At 41.7% G+C, this 19,202-nt stretch overlaps 1 protein-coding gene across 1 annotated transcript in view; it reads right to left on the reverse strand.

Moving 5' to 3' along the window:
• Positions 1 to 19,202, reverse strand: part of Col25a1 (collagen type XXV alpha 1 chain) — a 392,115-nt gene that overhangs the window by 164,001 nt on the left and 208,912 nt on the right. The window contains exon 5 of the mRNA XM_075981333.1: positions 11,265 to 11,282. Within this exon, the coding sequence (XP_075837448.1) occupies positions 11,265 to 11,282 (18 nt within the window). The remainder of the gene's footprint in view (positions 1 to 11,264; positions 11,283 to 19,202) is intronic.

Consider the following 19,202-nt stretch of genomic DNA (forward strand, 5'->3'; position numbering starts at 1 on the left):
AACCTGAGGTCTTAGTGCTTTCTTTGAGAACTGGGAACCCTAGCTAATCAGATGTAGTTATTTCTATATATCAGCTTCTGAGTAACACGTTTAATGGACTTAGCACCAATTCCCCCATAAATAAAATGAGAACCTGTTTTCTTTTGTATATAAAAACCTTGAATTCATGTATAAAATTTTATTTTGTTAGGATATGTATGTATATGTATATAATTTGGGGGATGTCTCTAAAACTAAACTTGCGGCCCCATTCCTTTAATAACTAAAGCTGGACTCCAGGCCCCAGAGCTGCTCAGTCAACCAATTAATTCTTGCCAAGCTGAAATGGGTGTACGTGTGAGACAAAAACACAATAAAATTCTTGGAGTTCAATGCAGCGGCATGGAAGGATGGAGATCTGAGAAGCCAACTCCATGGCAGGAGAGCTGTGGTTATGGCATCACCCAGCCCCACACAGCCTGGGATGGGAATTATGGCAATAAGTGGATTTGCAGCTTTCAACTTCACACCTTTCATTTCACATCGAAGATGAAAGCCAAGCAGAAGGGGGTGGACAGAACCCAAAATGTAAAATATCCAAACCAGCCCTACTTGGTTGAAAACTAATTGTTACACTTATTATTTCCTGGGCATTTTTCTGTGGTGAGACTGTAAGTACAAGGTCTTTTATGATGTCTGTTTGGGCCCCAAACAACAGACCGTGCGTGCCCGCGATCGTTCCTAAATCACAAGCAGCTGCTGTAAGGAAGCAATTAATGGGCTCTAACACTCGAGGAAAATTCAGAAAAAAAATGAAACATTACAAGAGTAAAACTGGTGTAGCTCCATGGCCTCAAGGACTTGTGTGACAGCGGGACTCAGGGCCATTTTCTCTGGCTTGCTTTTCTCAATCAGGACATGGACATGACTGTTCTTGTCAATCAATCCCAAGATCCCCCTTCTGCCAGCATTGGTCTGTGCCTCTCAATGCTCTAAGACTGTGCAAATGCTCCTGACTTTGAAGGTGACTCCCTGACCCCTGCACCTTCTTTTCAAAAGGTTAAATAAAGTGAACTCCATGGTGAAAGATTTGGAATTCCAAATACTGATTCTGTGGAAAGTAGAGGTTTGCTCCAGCTACTACAGAGTCCCCTCTATTTTCCATCTAGAATAAGCTCTCCTGCGATACTCTCATTGTGTTCAGCAGGATGCAAGTGGATTCAGAATACAAATTCAAATGGATTCAGATACACCTATCTCTTATAGTTTTTCGTTAGCATACAAAACAATGGGTTTCGTTATATAGCATTTCACGTACGTACCTATGTATCATTGTACCTTATTCGTTTTCCTACCCCATTATTCTTCCCAGACACACGTCTCTGTTGGTCTGCTGCCACCCTCTCTACCTTCATAGTCTCTCTCTCCCTCCCTCTCTCCCTTCATCCCTGTTTCTATCTGTGTGTGCATCTGTGTGTGTGTGGTTAAATCTGGATTCTGTAGAGTACATTTTCCTCTAAGCCCCGGGTTTAATTTATAACCACCTATTTCAACATGTTTCCTACTATTCTGTCCAAACATCATCTTTGCTCAAGTGATTTAAGCCTTGTTTGTATGTCATCTGACTTCTTCTGCTTCATTTGTCAAATCGCATGAAGCAACAGAGGTTTTATGTGACGCAACCAAGCACAGCGCAAGGGTGAGGGCCAAGTAGATAGAAGAATGAGAAACAACTCCCCCAAATTAAAAATGATTTAAAAAATTAAAAAAACCCACACCGGTCAGGTGGGGCTCGGAGCCCGACTCTCAAGTCTTGGCTATGATTCTTGATTGACTTCCAATGTAAGTAGGAGCTCCCTCACATTGGCTGATGGCCAACAGGACCACGGAGCTTTTTGTGTGAGCGCTGACTCCCAGAGCTTCGTAGTTAGACTCTTCGTTCTCATCACGCTTCTCTCCAGGGACTGGATGGAAACCATCACACCTACCGACACGCTCACCTCTGCCCTGGCCCGGTTCTAGCCATCCTTTTCCTCACTTGTCACTTCCAACCATGTGACTACCCCATCCCCTGGGTTCTCCTCCACCATCTTCAGGAGCACAAACGTTCCCTTTTTGGAAGTCAGGAGGAGGATACATGGCCTTTGCCCACTATCAGCGCCTGCTCATGTCCTATCTCCTTCCTTCCTGTGTCCATCAGCTTCCCTAAAGAACAGATTAGTCACACAAAGACGGGAAATTAGATTTAAGGAAAAAGGAAAGGTAGCAAGAAGTCATGTTTTTACATCTGGGCTCCAGAAAAAACAAAGGAACACAAGTAAGAGACCATGTTGTTCTTTGCGGGGAGGGCAATTCTTTCCATTGAGAAGAAACCTGAGCCATGGAAGGGAAGCCCCTGAGCCCTGGGAGGGGGATATCCTGGGCTAAACTAATCTAAATAAGCTGAAGCCCCGGGGAGGAAGGGTTGACAAGACCATCAGTGTTCACGTCACCTAAATTTGTACTTAAAACTTGCCTTCTCACCGTGTCCTGCCACCGGCTATCAGAGACCCTCTCAAGGCTCCAGCCATTACCTGCCTTCCGTCCTCAGCCTCCCTTCAAGCTGCAGCCCTGCATCTTCAACTGCTCACCAGATGTCTGAGCCAAAACAGACCATCGCCGGCTCAGATTCCACTTTCCCAAACCAAGTCTCTCCGTGCTGGCTGCTGTGAGACCACTGTGATTCCTGGCTTTCCTATTTTTGTTAGGCATAGTACTCAGCTACAAACCTAAAATTCTGTGTTTGTGTCTGGCTCAGTGAACTAAACCCAAAGTCCAGTCCTACAGATTTCATTTATACAGCTTCTCTTGAGTCTGCCCCGTCTTTCTGTGTTAGTTGCTAGTATCCCGTTCCTGGATAACCAGAACATAAGCTTCCCTGACCTTGACCCACATACTATAGTCAAATCAGTACTTCTACCTGGGTATACTGTTTACAATGATAGTCTCAGCAATTTGGGGGTATGAGACGGAAGGATGAGTTGAGCCAAGGAGTTTGGGGTCAGTCTCGGCAACATAGTGAGATAATACATTCTTCTGCTCATATCCTCAGATCAAGAAATTTCAGGGGCCTGTTTCCTAGCCTATAATGGCAAACTCTAGGAAACAACCCTTAGAAGTTATTAAAAACCATCAGGCAAAGTCTCCTGCACACCAGATCAATTCCTCTGGGCCACCAACCGACCAACCGTCGTGCAAACTAGGGAAGATGCCACCATTTAAAATAGACTTTTATAAAAATTGAACCAACTCTGATACAGAAGGTAGGACAAACATTTAACTTCTCAGGTAGTAATTAGACCAATTCAGAATGTGGAAAGTTCTAGAGAAGCACAGACACTATAGAGCAAAGTGATGTTGCCGGGCAAAGAAAAGGACAGAGGAGACCACTGTAAGAGACACGAAACCCTGAAAACCAACAATAGCTGTGTCCTAAGTGCAGAGAGTTTTATAATGACTGAGGAGATCTGGATTTGCCCTGGGCATTGATTTTATTAGAAATGTCACTGAGACGATGGCTATTAAATGGCCCATCACAGACTCACATCAGGGCGTGTGGATGAAACAAGCTGTGGGCAACACTTTAAAGCATGCTAGGAAAAATACCATGTATTTAGCAGGTTGGAGACTCTGGCTTCATGTCCTGGCATAAAATCATAGCAATTAATAAAAGGGAGAGATTCATTAGACAAGGTATTTCTCAAAATGGGCAATGAGAAATCGACATGCTCTGTACTCAGGATTTCATTGGTCCGGTGAGGGTTGTGGAGGTTGTGTGTTAGAAGGCTTTCTTCGGTAGGAACGGAGTCACATGCCAGCCTCCAGGCTCTGTAAATGCAGCATGAGCTGGGTGGCTGAGTCTACCTACCCTTGGCTGCGCTGTGTATGCAGTGCGCAGGTCACACATATGCAGATGGTGGTGCTGGGTGTACTGCGAGAGCAAAATCTCTCTCCGAAACTCAAAGAGCTCTACTGCGCATCTTCCAAACTGCACAACAGTCTAGGTTGCTAGGTGAGAGGTGTTGCATAAAGTGGATCATGACTCATCAAAGGAAAGTAATAATTGGTGATATTTATTTGCTGTGTTCATGGAAGATACATCACCTTTGATTTGTATGTAATTCAATTTTTGCTTATTTAAAATTTTTCTTGTGTGTATATATGTATAGTAAATATGTATTCATGTGCAGTGTGTGCATGCATGTGTGTACGCATGTGCACACACTTGGGCATGTAGAGACGAGAGGAGAATAGTGGGTATTCTCTGTTCCTCCCTGCTTCTTCTCTTGAGGCAGACTATCAAAGTGAAACCTAGTGATCGTCAAGGTTCTGACCCCCAGAGGTGCTGGGGTACAGGCATGTGCACAGTAGTGCCCAGCGTTTTCCGTAGATGTTAAAGATTCGAAGCCATATCCTCATGCCTGTGAAATGAGCACTCTTACCCACTCAATTATCTTCCCAATCCCTCGGTTCCACTTTTCTTTTTGTAAAAAGAAAATTTGTTGAGTGTGAGAATAAAATAGGTTTATTCTGATTTAAGATACAAATTTAGCAGTAAATGGACTGGTCCTTAGGGAAGAGGAGAGGGAAGCATACCCGAAGTACAACAGCTAAGTTTTACTTAGCAAGGGAGTGGAACCCTGCATTCACTGTTAACCAAGGGTAGACTTTAAGAGATCTGAAACTGTTTAAGGCATGCTATGTCCCAGGACAATATTTTGAACAACTGTGTACATAATAGTTGGTTCTATAGAGAGACCTCTACTTGATAACCATACCCAACAATAATGAATGTTCACAAACTTCGTGACTTTAATTTATCCACGGTATCTACACACCTCGAGTCCATTATTTTCTTCTGCCATCCAGCAGGTGAAGTGCCACCTGCAAGGACAATATGTAGCCATCTGGGGACATCAAGTCTTTCTGGCTGTGCTTTTGTGAGTGCTTATAGGAGAAGGAATTTACAAAGGCCTTTAATCCTAGCACCTGCGTGCGCCGTTGACTGTTTTGAGGGAGTCGTTAAGTTCTGTATTGCATCAAATCATTCTCCCTTTATACTGAGAAGCTGAGGCATAAAGTTAGATAAATTGCTTCAAGTCACACCTCTCGTAAGTGGCAGAGAAGAATGTCAACTCAGGTGTTGGCCACCAGGGCCCAGAGCTCTTTCCCTCAACTCTGTCCAATGAGTTGCATATGCTGTTTGAAAAGGCTGCCATCTTCAGTAGATTTGTCAGGTGCATAAAATTATCATTAGGTGTGAATTAGCAAATATGCCTCTATTTAGGCAGAGTTTCCTGGGGGGGGGGGGCTTGGAGTAGAGGTCGGTGACAGAGCACTGATTAGCACGTGCAACACTTTGGGTTCAGTCCTCAGTTCTAGAGAAAAACTGTATTATGCATTTTTTATCAACACTGTGTGAAGAGACTGGGATACAAAAACAAGATGCCCAGAGAACGGTAATAGCTGCTACAGCATAAAACAATACATAATCAGTGTGATTATTCCTGGAACACTGCGGGTTTTCCACATTAATTCAGGTGAAATGGCAGGTAATGTGTCTTGGAGGAAATACAGCATAAAGTTGGCAGTAGAACTTCTTTAATTAATTTTGTTGGAAGTAGTTCTATCTTCTACACTATTTCAATTTGCAAATGAGCATGCAAAAGAAAGACATATGGGTTACGGTAAAATAAAGAAATAGTTACACCATGTATACTCTTAATAATATAACCCATCTGGAATACTGTGAAAGTTGTTCATGCCACAATACCAAAGATACTTAAATTCTCCAAACGCTAAAGCATTTGAATGTGTGTTATTATTCTCCCTGTTATATAGTAACAATAAAATACACTTTGCAAGACTGTTGACTTATCCAGGTGATGATACATCCCTGGTTTTACACAGCAGCGAGTGAAATCTGGGCTCTCTGCACACCCATATACAGAAAGGCACGCACACATTTTTCAGATTTCTTAGAGAATGTATGTGCTCTCCTTTTGCCCCCAAATCAGACTATGTGAAACTGGAAAAAGCTGGATTGAAACAAATATGAAATATGGGAATTGCTAAAGTGTTAGGTTAGAAGGAGCTTCATACATAATTTAAAACATATGAAGAGAAAGTTAAATACTGCCCCCACAGTACAATATTTTACCCCAGCAAAACTCTTTAGAAGGCACGGACAGCCTGAGTTTAGTAAACTCTAATAAAGCCTTGCGAAATGACAATGATGATATTAGAACAAAGAAAAAGAGCAAACAGGGACTTGGGGGCAGAGGGAACAGTGACATCTTCAACTTCTTCCCAAGTCTGTCTGCAGACAAATGGGGGCCGCTCGCCTCCAAGAGCAGTTGTCTGATGGCATTTGCTTGCGGTTTGCTCTTACATTTTTTTCTCACTGGGTAATACAGAATTACAACATGCACACCACTTTAGTGCTCAACATTCCTGAGGGAATTGCAGCTACTTTATGCTCACATGCAACTCTAAAGAAGAGTTATGGGGAGGGCTCTGAGACCCAAAAAAACGATATGCAGGAAAATGGCCTTAGGGTGAAAGGGGTAAAGACACAGAGGAGAACTGGGCTAGATAAAAACTTGGTGTGTTTTGTAAAGAGGACAAGATGAAGTCCTGAGAATATATTTTTAGTCCATTAGTGTATGCAATTTGTGTTAAAATATTTATTTGTGGATGAATATGAATGTTTAAGCAATGTATTACTTTCTGTAATAATTTTGATTGTGAAAATCAAAGCCAAAGCTCTGAACTCTACAAATAAATCTCTAGATGTACAATAAAGTGAGTCAGACGTAGAGGAGAGTAAAGATGAAAGAAAGCGCAGATCCTGAATTGAAGGTCATAAAAATCTGTGAAGGAACAGAAAAGAGGGTCTGGAGAGTTGACTTGGTAGTTAAGAGCACTGGCTGCTCTTCCTGAAGACCAGGGTTCAATTCCCAAGACTCATGTGACAGACGCCAATCATCTGTAATTCTAGTTCTAGGGAATTTGACACCCTCTTCCGGCCCCCACAGGCACCAGGAATGCAAGTGGCACACAGATACACGAGCAGGCCAAGCATCCATATGCATAAAACAAAATAATATTTTTTAAAAGAGAAAAGATGCTTGGAAATAATGACAAGGACCCAAAAGAGAATAACAAGATTCATTTTTCCTGAGTGTGTACCATATGCAGGTACCACATTTTACACACAGTACTTGAACTTTTACGGCATATATAAGAAAGGCCATTGCCTTACTTATGAGGATACTGTTAACCAGAGTGAAGGAGTATCATCCAGAATGTAGGGGCTAAAAGAGACACAGCCTGGATTGAACTTGCAACCTGTCTGGTTGGAAGTCCACTCTCTCTCCTTTCAGTGTAATATAATAAACCGCATAGATAACCTTCCATGGGAATCTGGGAAAGGAAGACCATCCCTTCGCTAAAGGAGAGGAAAAACATTGAAGAAGCAGCACTCCAATGTGATGGGCGACTGTGTTAGGATGCGTGGACACGAGGCTTAAGAGGAAGTAGCCCCAATGAAAGGGGAAAACAACAACACTTAAGAGAGAAAATGTAGATGGCTCAGTATGGTTTGAAAAAAGCACAGAGTCCATAAAGAACTTCAATAAAAATCAATGGAAGGTGAGACAATAGAACAAAACCAGGGCATTCTGTCAAACTCTAGACAGAGAACACATCAAGACTCAAAGGTTTGGCACCAGGAAATGGATATTATTGAAACCATGGTAGAAGATTTTATCTGGTCAACATAGGTTATAGACACCCATTAATTTCTCTTTATCTAACCCTCAATTCCTCCATTTGGCAGGGAAAAGACAAGCATTCACCCTGTTGACTTGCCTCCCTTGAGCATCATTGTGATGGGGATGCTGGGAGAGATGCAGGAGAAAGCTAGAATCCTGCCAGGTATTCTGTGAGTTAAAGGGATTTGGTCATCACACCTGATGTGCGCCCTGCCATCACAGTTCAGGGTTATAGTCCTGACTTTGACACCAGGCAGGAGGAAGAGATGGCGGGAGACCTGGGACAAGGAGAGCAACATAGAAAGGGAATGGGGGTGGGAGTCAGCAAATGATTCAACAAGAATAAAGGAGTCACGATCTGGACAGAAACCCACTATTCAAACTAAGGGCCCACCCACTAGGACCATTCTTAGAGCAACGTATAGATCCCAAGTCATCTGCATGTGGGTTGGGGTTCATAAAAATCTCCTTTAATACCACTTGTCTGAACTCTAGATTGAGCTTCGGGGTGCTCATGAAAACAGAGAAATACTCATGGGTGGGGTCTAGGTCATTCTCAGAAGTTCTGGGTCTGGACAGTTCAGAACCTTCACACTTCACAGATCAGTTTTCCAAAGAAGACATACAAACGGGAAAGAGGTCTATGAAAAAGTGTTTGGTATCATCAATCATCAGGCAAATGCAAATGAGCTTATAATAAGAGTTCATGCCGCCACCTGTTAGGATGGATACAATCCAAAAGGCAAAGAGAGGTTTTTGTGAAGATACGGAGAAAAGTGAATTATTGCATTGTCGTTAGGAATGCATAGCAGAACTGTCATTACATAAACAGTATGTCAGTTCTTCAGAATCTAAAACCAGAATTATCATATGATACTGTGTGTTGAAGAGCTATACTCCCATGTTTATTATAGCAACTAAGATCTGGTATCCGCCATAATATCCATCAATAAATGGATGGAAAAGAAATGGGCTATACATACACAATTGGTGATTTACTTAGCCACAGAAATGAAATACCACAATTAGCAGCAATATGAATGAACCTGGAGGACAATATGTTCAATGAAATAAGCCACACACAGAGAGAAATGCTCTATGATTGTACATATGTGGAATCCATTGCAACAGAATGAAATGGAATCAGCCTGAGTATCTTAATGGACCAATAGAAAGATGTGGTATGTATATATGATGGCGTATCATCTGTCTGGAAAGGGAAGCTATTTCTCCATGGTGACAATATGGATAAATTCATAGGATACTGTCCTAAGTGAAATCAGAGAAAACCAGACAGAGAGAGGCAAACAGTGTATGATGATTTCAACTTGATTTGAGAAATTGTAAAGGCTGGACTTAATAGAAGCATAGAACAGGGACAGCAGCAATAGAGACATGCTGATAAGAGGCACAATCAGTGATCAGACGACAAGTTCTGAGGCTTTAATCCGGCACTGGTTGGGGAGAGGCAGATATATTCATTTATTTAATTGTAATGATTAAACAAGGTATATGCCTATGAACTCAAGTTTTATACCTTGCATGTATTCAACATTATCAATGAAACATAGTGTTTTATATGAATGCATTATCATATTCTGATGCAAGAGATGTGTACAATTTCTAAATGAAAAATAAAACCCAGAATAATCACAAGACAGAGACTGTATCTGTCTTATTCACCATCACACCCTGGTGCTAGAATATGGGTCCCCTTCATCCCATACAGAAGACCTTCTGAAGTAGATCAGAACTATTGGCATCAACACGGACACGTGACTCAAGAATGAAGGGATCCCGACTGATGGCTAGCCACACCAACTTCCTGTCTTTCGAGGCAAGGGTTCTGAGGAATCTTCTGCATCATTCCTCTACAAGGTGTTCAGCAGGGAATGGCCTTAGCGACCCATGGACCTATCAGTTCACAAACACAGCTAGTTCCTGCTCTCCTCCACCCCGGCATCTTACTCCATGCCCTCAGGGTGCACCCGAGGCCACTTCTCAAATGTTGAATGCCCATAAATTATACTAAGAGCTGCTTTCTGATGCTAAGAAAGGTGGTCTAGACTAAGACAGAGGTAAGAGTTAAAATATTATTCTTTCTCCAAGTCAAAGCTCACTTCATTACACTGTGTTACTCTCCTTTCTGGAAAGAACTGAGTGATGCGGGGCTTCCAGATTTAGATGTAATCTTGATGTCTACTTAAGTCACACTACTGTGCCATCCAGGTAAGTAATTTACTATAACCACAAACACACATGCATGTGTGTGCACATAGACACACCCAGACACACACGTGCTTCTCAGGATTATTGTTGGCACTGAGGGAAACAGAGTATGAAAAGCGGTAAACCACCGTTTACTTTGTATGCTTCCCAACATAGAATAGCAAGTTTGAATTCTAAGAAGCCAAAACCCTCTTCTATAAATTCATTCTTTTAACTCTAACTAACTTGGACTACAAGAGGAAAAGCTACAAACGAATGAGCATTCTCGGTATTAATGTAAGTTAAATGTCTAACTTTTCCCATAGCTTAGTGTGAAAAGGAGTGCTGTACTGAAATAAATGTGGTTTTTCTGTTTGTATTATTACACAGCCTTATATATGGAGCTCAGAACAACTAAAAAAGTGTTCACGTGATGCAGAATGAAGATTAACATATAATGAATAATTCATGACACTGGCTACAAAGCTGTCACAAAACCTATCAGGAAACAATTTAGGGCAGAGGTGGCATTTAGCCCATCATGGCTAAAAAAGACCAATGGGAACACAAGTGATCGCACGGCTTACATGGAACGCAGTGTTTAAGGTCCGACCCACTAGCACCCTACAGACCGAGGTGGTACTGAGTCTTTTGAGTTGGGATTTGCTCTACTATTTGTGAGAACTTGCCTCATTTTTATCATTTTGTCCTTACACACTTTCCTCCACCTCTCAAAAACGGTTCATTTTCTTTAGTGAGATTCAGAGTTCAAAATATTGTCTGTCGGCTACATTGCGCTGACTTATAAATCATGTCCGTAGCCACTGGTTTGTGTTGAAAACTGAGAGCAAAGTCAGGATCTGTCTACACTGAACCAGAAGCAGCTAGCAGGATCACAGCATAAATAATGAGCCCGGATTCACAGCTGCTTTAGTACACAATTAATCAACATCTAATGCACGCCAGCCCATGTGTGTATGAACCTGGTCACCCTGCCTCTGAAGTCCCAGGGCACTGGTTTGGGTCACTTAGGAGTTTCACTCTCTGAGAGGGCATATTGTTAAGTTGCCATCTGGCCCAACAGGTGAAGTGGCTCACACAACCCTGAAGAGGTCCCAGGGGTCACTCCTGGGCAGTAGTTGGCCAATTATTAGTCATAGCTTTCTTCAATTATTTAAAAAGGATTGAAGGGAAAGTTCCCCACCAGGAAATTTTTAGGAACTCCTAAATAGGAGTTAGTGGGTCAGAAAAGAGATCACTTACCTGGGGACCGGGCTGACCCTGAAATTGAAAAGAAGAAAAACAATTATAAAATTGACATTTACAATGTATATTTCCAATCGACCTTTCAATATAATGAAATTTAAAATAGTTCTAAACATTGTTAAAATCATTTCTAAAAATAGTAATATTGGTAACTTCCTATTGGGTCTTAATATTTTGATCCTGTGAATTGAAACGACTGGGCTTATGGCTATGGCACAAGAGTCATTGAGTATGCTCTGGCATCTGATTGGGGAAGGAGACCCCCCCCTCCATCACAGTGATGTGTGAACGGGACACTGAAGGCACAGATCTCCCGACACATGGTTACTGACCTGCACATTTTGACACAGCAGAGCTACAACTACAAAAAGGAGACCCTGGCTCTCTCATTGCTCCAATGCTTTGAGGTTTTGTTTCTTTTTGTAATAGTTTATTCTTTATTTTCCTTTTATATCTGTTTCTTACCATTATCTTTTATTTTGATTTTAGAAGCAGAACATAGGCTTAAATTCCTATGTTCAATTAGATCTGTGGGTTGAGAGGCCATAGGTCCCAGGGGACAATCTACTATTATTGTGCTAAATGGATATACTAGTAAACTGACCCCCAGGGCCTTATTGTCAGAATTGTATCTCTTAACCCTAATCAAAGAAGCTTCTATTTGAAGTAGATGGTGGTTAATATGGAGGCCCACAACTGGCCAAGGCACAGAAGAGAATAAGAAACTTAAGAATGCTCAACCCTGAATGGAACATCTAGATCACACCCTCTTCTCTCAAGGTCCACGGATCTTTGTGGAAGGACAAGCAGAAAGGCTATGTGAGCTATGAACCAGAGGTGGCCTATGACTACAAGGAAATAGTGTTCTCTGGACACAAGAAGGCAACTACACACATGAACTCATAGTAATTACTACAGCAGGCACAACACAGTTCAAGATCAGGTGATAGAAAATCTAAGCATGGAAAGAGAAGGAAGACACGAAATCTCAGTCCTACCCAAGGAGCAACTGGCAATTGATAATGTCTGGGGAAAATAAAGAGTCCATTTTCTTGAAGATTGTTGCTACTGGCAACTTGACCACGCTCGAGTGGCAGGCCACACATCCGGGAGTATATGGGGAGCACAAGCTGAACTTGGCCGGATCGGGGAAAGAGTGAGAACAAGAAATTGTGTGGGTAGAGAGGAAGGAGCAGCTCTGGAAGGAGTTCAGGGCATTGTGAATCCAGTCAAAGCTCATTCTCAAGGAATCAAAAAAGATAACCTTTAAAAACATCTAAAGTATCTATATGAAACAGTCTATTTCATATACAACACACCTTGATTTAACTATATAATTATTTATCTTCAAATAATTTTTCTGTGATATGAAAATAGGTATAAGTAAGCCCATTGGATCTGGTCCATTTTAATCTTTTTTATTATTTCAGTAAATTTGTGCTTTGCCAATTTCACACATGGATATGCAGCTCACTGAGCCTCCCACCGCTCCCACCTCCTTACCACCCCTTTCTCTTTCCTCTCTTCCATACAGAGCTTTTCCTTGAGTTCCTTGAATTGGTAAACAGAGAAACTAAAACTCAGAGAAGAAAGCTGGACCTCATACTGAGAAGTCAGAAGTTACCCCCAAACTAATCGCAAAGCCCAAGCATTTCCTTCAGCCCTTCTGCCTTTGCCTCTACAATATTTAATTTTTTTATTGATTTTATTGAGCTATACATTTTTCTCTGTTCCCCTCCTGTCCTCCCCCCCCCTTCAACCCTCTCCCATGGTAGCCATGTTCCCAATTTACTCAGGAGATCTTTTCTTTTTCTACTTCCCATGTAGATTAGATCCATGTTTGTCTCTCTTAGGGTCCTCATTGTTGTCTAGGTTCTCTGGGGTTGTGAATTATAGACTGGTTTTCTTTGCTTTATGTCTAAAAACCACTTATGAGTAAGTACATACGATATTTGTCTTTCTGGGTCTGGGTTACCTCATTCAATTTGTTTTCTAGATCTATTCATTTGCCTTCAAATTTCAAGATGTCATTATTTTTTTCTGCTGTGTAAATGTACCACATTTTCCTTATCCATTCTTTGGTTGAGGGGCATCAAAAGAACAAATAATCTAATGAAAAAAAATGGAGTACAGACCTAAACAGAGAACTCTAAACAGAGGAATCTAAAACGGAAAGACACTTAAGGAAATGGTCAGTATCCTTAGCCATCAGAGAAATGCAAATCAAAACAACTCTGAGATTCCATCTTACACCTGTAAGAATGGCCAAGATCAAAAACACTGATGGCAATTTATGCTGGAGAGGATGTGGGGTCAAGAGAACACTCCTGAATTGATGGGGGGAGTGCAAACTGGTACAGCCTCTTTGGATGCCAGTGTGGCGATTTCTCAAAAAATTAGGAAACAACCTTCCTCATGACCCAGCAATACCACCTTGGGGTATATACCCAAAGGATGCTCAATCATACCATAAGAACATGTGCTCAACTATGTTCATGGCAGCATTGTTCATCATTGCCAGAACCTGGAAACAACCTAAATGCCTCTACAATATCTTTTAAGATTGTTTATTTTTATTTCATGTGAATGGCTGTTTGCCTGAATGTACAGATGGACAACATGTGGATATCCTGTGTCTAAGGAGACAAAAGGAGGGAGTCAGATCCCCTGGAACTGGCCACAGAAGGTTGTGATAAACCATGTGTGTGCTGAGACCCTAACATGGGTGCCCTGGAATAGCAACAATTGCTCTTACCTGCTAAGCCACCTCTCCACCCTCTCCCTCTGGAAATTGAGGCTCATAGATGTTTGCAAAGTCCCTGACATTGACTTTGGTTAATTCCCTTTGAGTGAGGAGACTCTTCATCCTGACTGTCCCTGAGCAGCTACAATGTGCACCCTCCTCAAACACCTCAGTGACAAGTGCTTTCCCGTACACTAGCCACCAAAGACACTCTTTAGAATCTCCTTATGGCTTCTGATGGGTTCAACGAGAGACAGAGGTGATTCCTACCAGTGCTGGATAGTTGCCTGGTCCACTGTGGTGAAGATTTCTAGCAACTACCTATAAAAGCCAGACTTTTCATTCGGGTTTCTAAAACACACTCCAAAAGCGTACTTACAAATTATGGCTAACATTCCCGAAACCCAACCAGTTGATTTTTCTAAAATGAAATGACTGAAAAGACTCTTTCTGCCCATGCAAATCATCAAAATGTTTCTACAAATCAAAGTTCGAATCGAGAAAAACCAAGAGGCATGCCAAGCGAAACAGTTAAATCACAGAACTCCTGAAGTCAGGAGCCTGCCTGCAGAAGCAAAGAATACCCAGGCGCTGAGCTGGCTGATTTACTGTCTGGCAGCCGGGAGGGCAATGCTCCTGCCTCTGGCCCCAGCAGGAGGGAAGAAAGGGAGCCTGCAGGAGGAGCAGACTCTAAAGAGCTAATCAGAACAGGATGGTGGAGAGCAATCAGCCGGAAGCTGATGCTTGATGGGAGAGTCTTCCAAGGAAGCTGAGCATTTGGGGAGACAAGTAAACCACAATGAAGATGATAAATGAGCCGACCCATCACTGGGGTAGACATTGTTACTTGAGGCAATTAAAGTGCAATATTGGCTATTCTTTTTCGGGCTGTTATCACAATTACGGTTAGCAGAAAGCGCTAACAACTTTTCAAATCGACAAAGCCATTTGGGTTTCTGACTGAGGTAATTAGTTTCACTATACGATACTTTTTTTTTTTTTAATAGATAAGAACTCTGTCACTCCTTTCAAATGGTACAAAAGCTTTTTTTTTTTTCATTTAACACATTCACAGACAGGGATACAAAAGTCAGCTTCAAACATGGTATCATTTTAGATATTGATTATGGTCGCAGATTCACAAGTATCCTTGATCAATGAGACAGAAAAGCCTTCCAGCTACACAAGTTTAAGGCGATATTAGTACCAGGTGTCTCTTAAGCCTGAAATGCACACGCTTGGACAGAAGGCTCGTTTTCCTTCTCAGGTGAAGATGCAGTAGCTACAGAGAAGTTCAGCTAAGCTGCAGAGCCACAGAGCTCTGGAATGGTGGCTGGTCTGTTTCTAAGGGTCAGTGTGTTGTAATTCGAGCGGCGGGGCTGCGTTCCCAGCACCCGGCTGCCCACATAGCTAGCTTAGCTTATGCCCGGAAATAATTACACAGACACTGTATTCTTTTAAACACCGCTTGGCCCATTATATCTAGCCTTTTCTCGGCTAACTCTTGCACCTGGACTAGCCCATTTCTAATAATCTGCTGTAGCCCACGATCTGGCTTACCAGGAATGATCTTAACCTGCATCTGCCTGGAGTGGGAAAATCATGGCAACTCCCTGACTCAGCTTCTTTCTCCCAGCATTCTGTTCTGTTTACTCCGCCTACCTAAGGGTTGGCCTATCAAATGGGTCTAGGCAGTTTCTTTATTAATAAGAAATCATTCCCACATCATCAGTGAGATTCTGGCAAGGAGCCTGTAGCTGTACCCAGTTGCCAATCTAGGTATGCTGGGCCTGTGAGCCAAGTTCTAGCCACCTTCCAAGCACTGAGATTGACCACATTTCAGTATCCACTCTATCAAGTCCTCACCGTTAGGTGCCTTCAAAACGGCTGCTGAACATGTGTGAGTTAGAACTATCAGACTGGCCAAAGGGGTTGACAGTGATCCCTTCCAATATGCATGGAAAGGGCTGCTGTTATACTTTAAGGGGTTGTATTTTCAAGAGCAGCTTCTTGATATCCTGTTCCAGAAAGGCCTTGTGGGTTCTCTTCACTGCAGAATAAATGCATCTGCCCTGCAGTGGGTTCTTCTCCAAGAAATGAAGCTGGCGCTCTGGTGCTTACAGATTACAGAGGACCCAACCTAGACAAGTGTCCCTATGGATACCTGTGTGCCACCTGAGAGGAGCTCTGACCTGAACAAAAATGTCTCCCTTCCTTAAGACCACATCCATTTAATAGGAGGACTATCTGTCAAACTATTTGGAAACTGCATTCTACAAACAAGCATGGTGGCTTCAGTTGACTATACTGTCAATAAGAAGAACTCACTCAACAAAATTTATAGAAAACTTAACATTGAAACTAGTATGCAAATGATATATTAGAGAAAAGCAACTGATAAAACAGACCATCATAGGATACACACACACACACACACACACATATACATACACACATATATCTTAAAACTGGTCTTGCAAAGGCTGCATAATACATCAGTATCTGAACCGCATTAATATCAGAAATCTCTTATACATTCGACTGAGCTAAACATTATTCCTAGTTTATAACACTGTCTGCTACCATACAGGGCCACTCTCAGTAGGTGGGTATTTCCTTCTCAGCAGTCACATAGTATGGCCGAGTAACAGTCCTTAAATTCGGTGGTCTTTGGTGGTTTATCCACTAGGAAAGTCAAACTAGAAGAAAACTATTTCCCTCACACCTTTTTTCTTTCTCTTTTAAAGAGAAATTTAGAATTTCTCTTTTAAAGTTTGAGAGAGAAAGGAAACAAGAAGGAAACATTCTGAGCAAGTCAGTGGGACACGTTGTCCATTAACAGTTGACTTGGGAGGCCCAGTCCACTGTGGGTGGTTCCGTCCCTAGGCAAAGGGTCCTGAGTCCTGTACGAAAGCCTTGGAAAGCAACGCTCCTCCTTGGCCCATGTTTCAGTTCCTGCCTTAGCTTCCTTGGATGATGGACCATCACTTGGAAGAGTAAGATGAAATAAACTATTTCCAAAAGAGAAAAGAATATGTTGATGATTTTATAAAGACCATAAATTTGAATAAGTTTCTCACATAATGTTTGTCTTTCATAACTAAATAGCAACTTCATTTAAAATTCAAGTCCTACCTAAACAGGTTGATAGAGTCACTCCCATAATAGTTAAAAACATATTTTCTAACACAGTAATTTGTTTTGATCTCTTATGAATAAATGGTAGTATATGAAACATAAGAAAAAGACAAATCTACTACACATATTTTGTCATCAAAAATTTCATGTAGGAACTAGTAGATGATCTTCATGCATTTATTTATATCATTAAAATACATTGGCCTAATTGTCCATTGAAATTTATTCAGATCTTAAGTATTATAAATGTTTATATATTCCAGTATTCATACTTGGCTATAGTCCCAATTATTTCCTTATGACACAAAACTGAAAATACAGTTTCCTATAATTTTGAATTATGTATGTTTACATTATAGTATACCAAATACAGATTTTGTATTTTCTAGGATAATTTGTTTAAAATATGCATTTATTCAGACATTATTATAACTATCTAAAATAATGAGAAAAAGAAAGAGACGAGAGAAGGAGGAGAAAGGTGAAGGGGGAGGAAGGAAGATAGGAAAAGAAAAAGGGGGAGATGGGAAAAGAGTCCTTGCCTTGAGGATAGACTGTGGGTAATTACCTTGTAATTTTCTGGCCTTTTCAAAAGTCTATTTCCAGACTATAAAAGTATATAAAAGTGGTAACTTTGTTGTTTTTTTGCAAGACTACAGCTCCCAGCGTTCCGCTGGACTCCAGCGCACCAAGCGCGGGACACATTTCCCAGAAGCCTTTGTATTCCTCGTTAAAAAGCGAGGGTCCTACGACCCCTCTCTCTCTTCTCTTCCCCTGCCTTTCCTACTGTGTTTGCATGCCCTTTACCTGCCTGTTACCCCTCCCCCCATTAAAGTGCACCCACGCGGGACCGCCGTGTGTCTGTGTCTTTTCCTCGCGTAACGTCTTTACCCTCTAACCTGCAGCCAGCCAGAAATTAAGAACAACAAACTTGATATCAATTCACCATGGAAAAATTTAAATGGGACCTTAATGAAGTTGCTATCTTTTCCCCCAACTACATCTACTTACACAAAGATCCAAGTCAATAATCTTGAATTCCAGTTTCTACCTTTCTTTCAATTCAGGGTGTTTCAATCATTCAGAAAAAATAACACTGCAAGATTATTAAAACAATACAGCTGGCAAAACTCAGAGAGCAAGGACTGTAAATTTGCCTTTGTATATGGGCCCTCATCACCTTGAGGAGTAGACAGTGATGGAAAGGGGCAGGAGAGACCCAGGATCAACACCAGTGACCAGAGCCCAGAGCTCTGCAGGACAGGCGGTCAGTGCTGGTAGCCCTCTGGGAGCTTTTGCCGTTTCGCAAACCACAGCGCTGGGCCAGTAACTCAGCTCTGCTGTGTATATTTATCCAAGCCTTTCCCCTGCTGACACAGAATCAGGACTGGTAACTTAACATGTAAATAAATGCCCAGCAGAGCAGACATGTGGCTTGGTAGGATACAACCAACAGGGAACGCACATGAGATAGAACCCACTTAGCTTCCATAGCGTTAAGAGGGCATGCCTTTTAAAAGAACTCAAAACCAGTTTTTAACCACCTTGCCAATTTCCATTACATTGTAGATGCTGAACAACCCTTTCCCCTTTCTGCTAAGTTTAGTAGCATCCGTAAAAGTGCGGCATTTTTATTGTACCAGGTAAATAACTTAAAGTCCATTTACAACTGTCTCTCAAACTGCTGAAATGTATGTTCCTTCTCAATCCTAACTTCTGAATATCCTGCTAAAAGACGGACTTTATAAAACTCTATACTATCCTAGATGTTTTGCACCAGTAAGCGTGCACTAGCATATTCCTAACACCTGAAGAGTGGATTAATTTATAATGCTTGAGTCATAGAATGATTATTCCAGTAAAGCAGAGCCCTGAAAGGGGAATCTACTTCAACACTGAGAAGAGGATCTTCAAGGCCGGAAGTATACATCTAATGTCCTTCATGGTGGGGCTGTATCGGTGTCTACCATTTCACCACTACTAAAAGTTATCAAGAGCTTTATTTATAATGTCTGTTTGTTATCAGCCATGCAAATTGGAGTCATTTCTACCAT

The sequence above is a fragment of the Microtus pennsylvanicus genome, chromosome 7, assembly GCF_037038515.1.
Source record: "Microtus pennsylvanicus isolate mMicPen1 chromosome 7, mMicPen1.hap1, whole genome shotgun sequence".
In the NCBI taxonomy this organism is placed as follows: Eukaryota; Metazoa; Chordata; class Mammalia; order Rodentia; family Cricetidae; genus Microtus; species Microtus pennsylvanicus.